Consider the following 10612-nt stretch of genomic DNA (forward strand, 5'->3'; position numbering starts at 1 on the left):
TGTCCTCCTTCCTCAATCATGCTTCTGTTTCTTGATTTCACACAAAAATACTTCCACCATCTTAAAGCACGTTTTTATACTTGGATAGAAACATTTATAGAGTAGAGCCTTACCAATACCTTTAATGGCAAGGACGTTAAATTGTCGCCTACTAACAGCCAGCTTGTGCCACTCCGCTCTAACCTCCATGCTCTTTTTACACTATGACAGTAATGAAAACACGTGATGGCCAAGTCAAGTCAGAAGGTTAAAGGTGAGCTGAGTTTCTACATATGAACTCCCTCTGGAGCAGTTAATATTCATAGAGTCCTCGGTGTCCTCAGATGGACCTGAGTTTGGTCATAAACAGTGAAAATTGAGAGGCACAGTCCCAGCAGGAATATATATTATGTCAACTATTTCCATACTTAACTGCTGTGGCCTCATGGTGGAATAATTCATTAGCTTGAACCTTGAAAAACTTTTTGGAAAGACTTCAGTTAGGTGAGTTTGCTGAAATTTATGGAATGGAAATTGACCCTCATTAACTGTTGCTTTGAAGGTTCTCAGTTACGTGTTTTGTTATTTGAGGAAACTTGAGTCTGCTGTTAAATAAAACTCATCACAGCGAGGGAGTTCAGGTAAATCTTGAATAACAAATACGACAGTCTGTCTCCGCCTCTCAGCCACGTGACGGGTTAACATCTCATAAAGTCAGACATCTTTTCCTCTGGTGATCCCGTAGTAGCACATTCCTTCATTAACAACAACATCCAGTAAAACAGCAGCAAAGCCTCCTCCTGACTACCTGGGATAAACATGCTGTTGTTGACTACCTATAAAGCCTGTAAAAAAAGATTCCTCCCTCTCAGACTCGGGTGTTTTGGAGCAGACACCTGACTTAATGGTCACATCAGGAGATCATTATTGAGACATTAAGGGACTAGAAGCGTTTTCCAGGCCCTGAAAGCAGCCCGTTACAGAGTGGATACTGGGAGACTTTAGTGCAGCGGTCTGAAACATGCAGCCTCGTGATGCAGAGCGGTGGACAGTTTAACAAAATCATGATTGATCAGAGGAAAGATCTCATGTGTGAAAAGTGTGTGTAGCGTGAGTTATTCTTCAAGGTTTATCAGTTTAAAAAATGCCATGTGTTTGCATAGTTCAATTTATGACCAATTCCAGTATTTAACTGATGCATTGTTTGAATATTTCCCTTTGTTCAGAGAATTTGAGTTTAATGATTAAGATAATTAAGATGAACTAATCTCTAACATCATATTTTTCTCTGTTTGTGTATTTACACAGACCCCTTCCCTCGACGAAGTTAAAGGCAGGGTTGGTGCTCTTCTTCAAAAACATTCGTTTTTTTGAAATTCTCATTACATCCTGACAGCCAACAATGAATTAAAAAAAGGAAATAATCTGGTATCTGTGGCTGTCACTTTAACATCTATTTAAATGATAGGATGTTTTTTTTCATTAGCTAGAGTTAAATATATTAGTGGGGCTCTTATAACAAAAGCCTTTTCACAAAAGATGACCTGGGTGTTAGAAACAGGTTTGCATCCATTGATGTTAATGGTCAAGAGGGAAAATACCAGGTCAATAAATCGGATGCCTTTAGAGCAAGGCCTTAAAAGTGAGGAATACAATTTACAATACCATAAACTGCTGCAAGAATGGAGTGAAATGAAACACAATGTATTTTTCAACAATTAAAACTCTTTCTTAGCTGACAATTAAAACCTTTTAAATGATCTGAAATGCATTCTGTACAGGCAGTAGCTTGTGGGGCCAAACGGAATGCTTCGGCTGTTGACTGTTAACTGTTGACTTTCAGTCACAGAGGAGAAAGGAGGGATGCTACCACAGCCATGTCTTTGACCTCTAGTGACCTGAAAGTCTGGCACACGTCTTTTGCTGACAGGTGGACTGAAGTCTCCCTGATGAAGACAGAATCATTTCCTGTGGCTTCTCACAACAACTCGCTACTTCCTGGCAGGTCTGGTCATTTCACGACCTACAGCACCTTTTCTTCTCAGGAAGTGTCACTTTTACATTCCGAGTGTTTGAAACTTGAAACGTTTTCTTGTACACGACTAGAAAAGCTTCATATAATATGAATAAATTAAGAAACTAGACAGAAGTGCCATTAAATTGGTGGTGAAAGTAATTTAAATATTTGATAAAACACATAAAAGCAGTACTTCCAGTAGCATTAGTAGTTTCTACTGGTCTCATTCAGGATGCGTGTATTTAACATTCTCACTACATCTGGGAGACATCAGTCACAGGTGTATGCATATTTCCTGCTCGGAGACTTTCAGCTCCAGGGTCATTTATTACCCAGACTCCCCAGCTATCACTGTTGTGTTTGTACTTAACATCCAGCCCCCCCACCCTTCTCTCTCTGGACTCCAGGCTGAACATCCTTCCCTGTCTGCTGCTCTCATCACGATCCCCGACACTCCTCTCTTTTAATGATTTATGTTCTTCTCCTTGTCTTCCCTTTCATCAGTCTTTTATCAAACTCAGGTTTTCTTTTTAAGTGTCCACTGTGGAACAATGAAACCAGTCTTGTAACAATTTTCCGGTATCCAGGAAGATATTTTTAACATTCTAACCACTGACACATGGAAATCTTACAAGAGGTTGAGCCAAAAATACCTCAAACACATAACTATAAATATACACAAACAGGACCACACACACACACACACACACACACACACACACACACACACACACACACACACACACACACACACACACACACACACACACACACACACACACACACACACACACACACACACACACACACACACACACACACACACACACACTAAAGGCAGGCATTAAAGTGGATACACCATAGATAAAAAAAAAAATTCTAAAGGAAACACACAAACTGCTGCTATTGTTAGTGGAATATTACTGTTGTATATCGAATTATTGGATAGTCTTTCTCCCCTTATTAATTTCTATTTATCTACTCATTCATTCACGTGTTTTTTTTGTTTTCTACTGACAGAACCTTTTGCTTTTACTGCTGCCACAAATGCCTCAAATACTTTTATGCCCAAACTGACTTCACACAGCTGCTTCCCTACAAACGTCATTTATCTTTGATGTTGCAAATAAATAAAAGATAAATATTCTCCAAGAATACCAAACAGGGAGTTTGTTTGAACATAAGTTTATTAAAAATAAAAGAAAAAAGTTATGCAGTATTTTTTCCACTGCAGATTAAAGAAGTAGTGATTGTGATCACAAATCTGTCATCTGCTGCACATTTCTGACCCAACCATAAAACATGTTCTCATAATGAGGTGTATCCTCTGCATTGTCAAATTTTAACATTTGATACATTTTCACATTTCTACATTAATAACCTAAAATGACTCTTCAGTCCTCCAACTTATTCTTCTTGCCCTGAGGGGAGGTATTGTTAGTTTGAGAGAAGTGCTCAGACATGGCAGCAAGCGCCCGGTAGCGGTGAGAGATGGTGTTCTTCACTTCTTTGGGCAGTTCAGCGTAGCTGCAGATGAGAGGGAAGTAGTTCAAGTCAGTATGGATGTGTTCTTATTCTTGGCTCAGTTGTTATAATTAAGGGTGAAAGGTATCATCACAATGATGTATTTTGTTGTATGAACTAATCTGCAATGATCAACTCATTTCTAAACTGAAAGTTATGCGTGTTGATCTCTGGCTCCACCTTGTGGTATAAACAGGACATTTCATAAAGTCTTTGCTTACGTTTTGTCATATCCGTCCGGCTGGAAACAGGGATCCCATCCAAAGTCTCGAGGTCCCCTGGGTTCCACAATGTGTCCCTTAAAATACCAAAAGGAACGAGTGAATGGATATTTTAAAGAAAAACCACATGCATTCATACACTGAGGCAGTTTGAGAGACTCTCACCTCTGTTTTCCCTCTGAACAGCTGTACTGGTTCATCTTTCCCAGGAGAGAATGCAAAAGTGCAGAGAGCCCACGCTGATTTATCTTCAAACCCAGCCAGGAGTTTGTACAAGCCTGAAACAAAACATTTAACAAATGTATAAATGCTGTATTCACTTTAAATGCTCTGTTAAAACATCTCAGCAATGTTTTCACCATTACCTTCTGGCTTGAGTTTATCCAGGAACCATTTTCTACAAAAACAAAGTTTAGTTGTATTTATAACAGTTCATTCCCACTATTAAAGATAAAACCGCTCTGCAGATGTGGACTTCATTATACTAACATGTAAGGACCAGGAAGGCCTCCCAGAGCCTTGAAACACAGACAGGTGTCCTCCACTATGACTGGCCCGTCGACCTGAGGGTGAAAAACAAACAAAACATCAGTTTCAATCATTCAACGTGCAAACAGAGTATTTACTTAAATGATAATGTAGTTATTGTACTTGCTGTGCAGCCTCCTTACACTTCTGTATGGAAATCTCATCTGGCTCTCCTTGGTATTCAGGCACTGGATGAAGAAATATTTAGGTGAGCAGTGATTACAGGAAATATTAATTCTACTGGTTTGTCTCTCTTTTGATACTTACAGTCAATCTTTTTTGACACTAGTTTGTATGGAAACCTGTCTCCCAGGATCTGAATGACCTGTTTAATGTGATAAAAAAAAGTTAATGTAGAAGGACAGATTTTTTTTATATTTTTATAAATGAAACAAGAATCTCAGTATTAAATTACAGCTCATGCTCACTGTCTATTTTTAGTTAGGAGTAATTGTACAAGTATATCTTCTTGAAACAGTTAATACAGAACAGCACAAGCGTTATTGTAATATCTTTATAAAGTTTAAACATGTTTCACTCTTACCTCTTCCAGTTTTTTCGCGTTTCCAGTCACGAAGACCACAGACCTCCCAGCAGGAACCGCCATGTTGAACGAAACCCGGCGGACTAACAAGATCGGACCAAACACTTCCGGCTCAGCAACAGCCAATAGAATCAGCTCTTTGAGCCTCAGCGAATCACCGGGCGGTATGTAACTCCGCCCCCAGATGCATCCTCCAATCAGAGAGCGGTACGGCCAGAAATGTTGTCCGGCTGGAAAAGTCGGTGCCATGTGGACAAGTGTCTGTCAACAGACTCTGTCACAGTGAACTGGAGCGGTGTTGGAGTCCAGTAACCGACCCTGAAGCCGACAATGAGTCTTCTACCTCGAACTGCCGAGGAGTTCAGCTCCGCAGAATACTGGGAGAGGTTTTTTAAGAAGCGTGGAGAGAAAGCTTTTGAGTGGTATGGAGACTACAACAAACTCTGTGGGGTGCTGCACAAATACATCAAAGTCCAGGATAAGGTGAGATAACTACAGCAATACACAGAATACCAGCTGGGATTCGGTATATATAAATAATAATATACATGTCAATACAGCATAAACAAGTTGTGTTGACAGTTTGTCTAAAGTTACTTGTCATCAGCTTCCTACTGTACTTGTTTCAGGAGGACACAAGTACAGTAGGAAGCTGACATCATGTCTGTTAAACTTTCATCAAAATAATTTGCTATTTATATGTGTTGAATGCAGGTAAAGGTGTAGAATGATGTCTCGAATAATGCTAATAATTCTGTCTTATATAGACAGTTAGTGAATGCAAAAATAACTTTTTTAAAGTAGAATTTAATTCACTAAGGGAATCAGTTTCATAGTAATACACAAAGTTATTCCTGTGTGATGTGGCAAGTTGTGGGGAAGTATTCAAATGCCAAATACTGCAGTGAAAAAATACTGCACAACAAGAAAATCTACATAAGTACATAAGCATGGATGTACTTTAAAAAAGCTAAAGCACTCATTATGCAAAAAAGAACAGTCCCTGTGAGTGATTTATTTTTATTTCTTACTATAACATTTTACAGCTCTAGATTTTTGTGGTGAAGCCAATTTCATCTACTTCATGAACTGTTAAATCTACAAAAATACATCATGTTTGCAAGTGCATCATGTGTTTTGCATGTCAAATTTGAATCTGCATTGTAACCAACAACTTTAGCTGACTAATAACTAATACTTATAATCATATATTTGCAATAATAGCAATTGCACCTCCAAAATTAGCTCGTCTGCTTGTAAATTGTCCGTCTGTGATGTGTCTGTTTTTTCTTTTATATCTGTTTCTATTTATGCCCAAAATCAAATTGCCCTTGTGGATTCATAAAGTTGTATTGTATTGTATTGTATTGTATTGTATAAACTCTATTGGACTAGAAGTTTAATGTAGCATAAAATGGAAAAAAACTTAAATGAGTTCCCTCAAAACTTAAGTAAATGTGGTTACTTACTTTCCAGCATTGCAAACAACAATAACTGATGAATAAACCGTGTTTTGTATTTCCGTCCCTCAGGTGTTGGTGGTCGGCTGTGGCAACTCTGAGCTGAGTGAACAGATGTACGACGTCGGCTACAAACATCTCACTAATATTGACATCAGCGAGACCGTGGTGACCAATATGAACCAGAGGAACGCTGAGCGCCGACCGGGCCTGACCTTCCAGCAGGTGGATGCTACTCAAACTCCCTATGAGGAGGCCAGCTACCAGGCTGCTCTGGATAAGGGCACGCTGGATGCCATGGCATCAGAAGAAGAGGGAGCGCTGGCCAGGGGCATGCTGACTGAAGTGAGGAACCAATGGGTCAGGGTACGCAGTGCACGGATCATGTGTGTTTTTTATTGTAAGGCTCACAGCTGAGTTCTTGTGTCTGCAGGTGGGCCGTGTGCTAAGAGTCGGCGGGCGCTACGTCTGTGTGACGCTGGCTCAGGAGAGCGTGATCAAGTTAGCCGTGGAGCACTTTGTCCAGCTTGGTTGGGCTGTGAGGCTCCACTGCCTGCAGGAGGAAAACGGGAAAGAAGAGGACTCCTTCGCTCTGCCCGTCTTCGTTCTGGTCTGCACTAAGTTTCGCCAACCGATGCCTACGCCCATTCTGGAGATGTGTCTCGGGGAAGATGGAGCCCCGACGCGTCTCTCACAGGTGGCAGAGTTGTTGTTGTCCGTGCGGGAGCATCAGGCTTACTCTGTGTTGAAAAAGAGGCTCCGTACGAGCACGGACGCCAGCTCCAACGTCTCTCTCACCCTCTGCCACACCAAGACTGGACTCCCCAGATACACTCTCACAGTGCAGGATTGTCCCCCGGGGGCCAAGGTGCCCAGATCGAACCAGTTTGCTATTTTTATTGGTGAGCTTTTATGTTCTTGCATCATGTTTATGCATAATTATGTAAATCAAACTGGTTGTATTTAGTTCTTCCCCCTCTGCTCACCCTGTCAGTGCCTCAAGGCAGTGAGACGGCCTGGCTCTACAGCTCCAGTGAGGGACAAAGGCAGCTGGCGGCCAGCGCTAACTTTCGGCGCCTGGTTATTGCGGCAATGCACAGGAACCAGGAGTACGCAGACTTGCAGGCTGTCCAGTCAGAGCTCTCACCCATGGTGATGGACCTGGCTCCACCGGGTATGCCTGCCAACCTGCAGGTAAACCCACACAGAGACAATCCTTTTGGAAATGTTGCAGAAAACTGTGCATGAGTGTGTTCATTCGAGCCGCTCTGTTCCCATTCAGGTGCCGTTTCTGTCAGTTGGAGGTGACCTGGGTTGGAGGGAGGAGGTCAGCAGGGGTGTGAGCGAGCTGAGCGGGGAGTACTGTGTGGAGAACGTCAGAGGAGAAGACGGAGAGCTGTATCGGAGGCTCGTTTTCCTCTCTAATGCCGCTCTTGTCCAATCAGAGAGCCGCCTCGCCTCTTCAAATACCGGTCAGTTCTTTTTACTTCCTCACTGTAATTTGTTTTTCTCTCTTTTTCTTTATGATAAACAATATAATAACCAATTCAGCAATACCAACAATGTATTTACTTGTTCAATTAAATGAACAGAGTGAAGCTACAACAATTAACCTTAATCACATGTGACTAAGGAAGTTAGGGAACATTTTATACCTGGAGAAAATCAGGTACAATTTGTCAACTAAAGAGTAAATCTTTTTTAAGCTTTGGCATTCTTTCATTAATCTAATTACTTTTTGGCCACTGTCTTTGTGCTGTTCTGTTTGTCATATGTCAAAACCTCTGCCAGGATATCTACAATGTCCTCTGTATGACCACCTACTGTTGTGTTTGTGTTTTATGTATGTATTCCTTAATTATGCAAACAATAAAAAAGATAAACACTAGACACTAAGAAGCCAACCAACAACAAATATTAACAAAACAATTTGAATAGAAAAATATGAGCAGAACCAATGAGACAAACAATAAAAAGGAAAAATATTACAATAGTTTAATACACAATATATAATATTATAATATAGTAATAGTTTATTATGCCTGCCATAGGATCAGAGAGCGGTTGGAAGTGAAAAAATCTTTAAAGGTCTAAATCTAAAAACTACCTATTTTATTATTCTATTCTACTTGTTTTACTGTATTTTAAGTTAAAAAAAAAAATCTATTTTATTGTTATTTTAATCATCACTTATTTTACTGTATTTAAGTTGTTTATTTGTATTTAATTTTATTAATATAGTTTTTATTTCAAGATATTATATTGTTACTATAGCTTTCGGTTCTGTTTAATTACATTTTTATCATTTTATTGTCTCATGTGCATCGGTCTCGAATTGTCGAATTGTCAAATTGCTGAATTGCTTTTGTCTTTTGTTGTTTTCACTTGTTCCAACTTATTTTCGACTTGTCGGTCATCATTGTAGCTCTTTGAACTGCTTTAACCTTTATGAAAGATGTCTTACAAATAAAGTTTAATTGATAAATTATAACGTAGATGTAGATTTATGAAATTAATCAATATTTTTTCTCCCCGCAGCATCAAGTCACAAGAAGAAAAACAAAAAGAAGGTCAAGCCAACAGCTCCTCCAACCTCATCCTCCACCTCTCTGTCAGTGGACAGCGGCTTCCTCTGCTGCGCTCACCATGAGGTCATGGTGGCCGGCCTCGCCATGCTAGGAGTGGGAACGCCAGAGAACAAAGGTCAGTTCAAACCTGTCTTGTTGAGTTTGTAGAGGATGAAGGCATAAATTATGCAAGATGCACTTGATTGAGCTTCACCTTTTTTATCCCCTCCATCTTCCCTCTTAGGCGTCCCGGTGTCAGTGCTCCTGGTGGGGCTCGGTGGAGGAGGCCTGCCTCAGTTTCTGCGGGACTTTGTGCCCGATGTTACCGTCGAGGTCGTAGAACTGGACCCTGTTGTGATGCAGGTGGCAAAGGAGTGGTTCGGGTTCAGACCAGATGAGCGTCTGACCGTCACTCTTGGGGACGGCCTCGAACGCATCTGTGCCCTGGAGAAAGAAGGTAAGTGAGGGAGGAGTCATGGGGGAGGGCAGGTAAAAGTAAGGATACACAGATGAATATATTAACCAAGAAGTGACGGGCTATTTCTTTTCTCTTTAGGTGGTCGTTTGTTTGATGCCATCATGTTCGATGTAGACAATAAAGACAGTACAGTCGGTATGAGCTGTCCCCCTGCTGCCTTTGTAGAAACCCTGATCCTGCAGAAAGTCTGCAGACTGCTAACCCCCAGAGGTACGGTACTTTTTAACAACTTCTCTCTTATTTAATATCCTTTTCTTTAATGTATTCAGTGCATTTTTTGGTAATAAAACCTTTTATAAAATGAAACGATTGCACCTTAATTTGAATCATTTTGGATGGCAACAAAAAATCTTCTCAATATTGGATCTTTAAAGCTCTGTTTTTAATTCTAATATTATGTTCAAAATGATTGCATACCTGGAGATATCTATGAAAAATTGGATTTTTCTAGACTATATTCTTTCCTAGAGTCTTTTAATTGTCCCTTTTTTCTGTGGGAGAATAGCTTGAACCCGGGAGCATTTCTTAAGGAACAATTATGAAGAACATAAAGTATTTTTTTGCTCAAAAATATTTCACCACAGCTAAGTTTCATCTAAATATAATCTTCTGTCCTCTGTCTCCTCCTGCCATGCCACCAGGTGTATTCATACTGAACCTGGTCTGTCGTGACTCGGCCCTGAGGAAAAGCGTGTGGGGGCGTGTGAGCACCATATTTCCCACCATTCTCTCTCGAAAGGTCGAAGGGGAGGTCAACGAGGTCCTGCTGTGCCATCGTGGAGCGACTGACACATCGGACGCCGCTCGCATCCTCCCATCCCTGAACCAGGCCGCCAAAAGTCTGCAGAGCGCACTGTGCTCCTGCAGCACTGGAACCAACAGCAGCCCTCACATAGACATCGCAGAGTTGTTAAAGGACCTGAAAGTGGAGTAAAGTTTGTTTGCAACCAGAGGGGATGGGATTTAATCATGTGTCAAGACGCTTTGAGATCCTGAAATATGAGAGCGGAGTGCTTTGGCTTTGCTATTCAGTGCAATGTAATGAAAAGTATTTTGATACAGAATCATATCCAAATATTAAGGACATTTTATTTAAATGTGGTGCTTCTGCAAAAAACAATTCCCCAGTCCTGTTTGAACTTGTTTGAACATGATTTCAACATTAAATGTCCCCTGTTCAGTTTCTCTTTCACTTGCTTCCAGCCTACTACCCCTCTCATTGCCAAAGAATGCAGCTCAGTGTTATTTACAGTAGATGGATCTGCAGCCCCACCCCTGCACACTTGGATGCATG

General features: G+C 40.8%; 2 protein-coding genes across 2 annotated transcripts; one reads left to right on the forward strand and one right to left on the reverse strand.

The window, feature by feature from the left end:
* Positions 1 to 3171: 3171 nt before the first annotated feature.
* Positions 3172 to 4898, reverse strand: itpa (inosine triphosphatase (nucleoside triphosphate pyrophosphatase)). The gene is made up of 8 exons (XM_054603214.1): positions 4814 to 4898; positions 4537 to 4594; positions 4393 to 4457; positions 4231 to 4304; positions 4107 to 4138; positions 3907 to 4019; positions 3742 to 3818; positions 3172 to 3523 (listed from the first exon to the last, which is right to left on the reverse strand). Exons 1-8 carry the CDS (start codon positions 4874 to 4876, stop codon positions 3391 to 3393), a joined length of 615 nt encoding a protein of 204 aa, XP_054459189.1. The 5' UTR covers positions 4877 to 4898; the 3' UTR covers positions 3172 to 3390.
* Positions 4899 to 5053: 155 nt separating this feature from the next.
* mettl13 (methyltransferase 13, eEF1A lysine and N-terminal methyltransferase) lies at positions 5054 to 10526 on the forward strand. The gene is made up of 9 exons (XM_054603034.1): positions 5054 to 5296; positions 6346 to 6618; positions 6707 to 7175; positions 7268 to 7467; positions 7556 to 7745; positions 8812 to 8976; positions 9085 to 9297; positions 9397 to 9528; positions 9960 to 10526. Exons 1-9 carry the CDS (start codon positions 5144 to 5146, stop codon positions 10250 to 10252), a joined length of 2088 nt encoding a protein of 695 aa, XP_054459009.1. The 5' UTR covers positions 5054 to 5143; the 3' UTR covers positions 10253 to 10526.
* Positions 10527 to 10612: the final 86 nt, after the last annotated feature.

Source organism: Anoplopoma fimbria, chromosome 8, assembly GCF_027596085.1.
Source record: "Anoplopoma fimbria isolate UVic2021 breed Golden Eagle Sablefish chromosome 8, Afim_UVic_2022, whole genome shotgun sequence".
NCBI lineage: Eukaryota > Metazoa > Chordata > Actinopteri > Perciformes > Anoplopomatidae > Anoplopoma > Anoplopoma fimbria.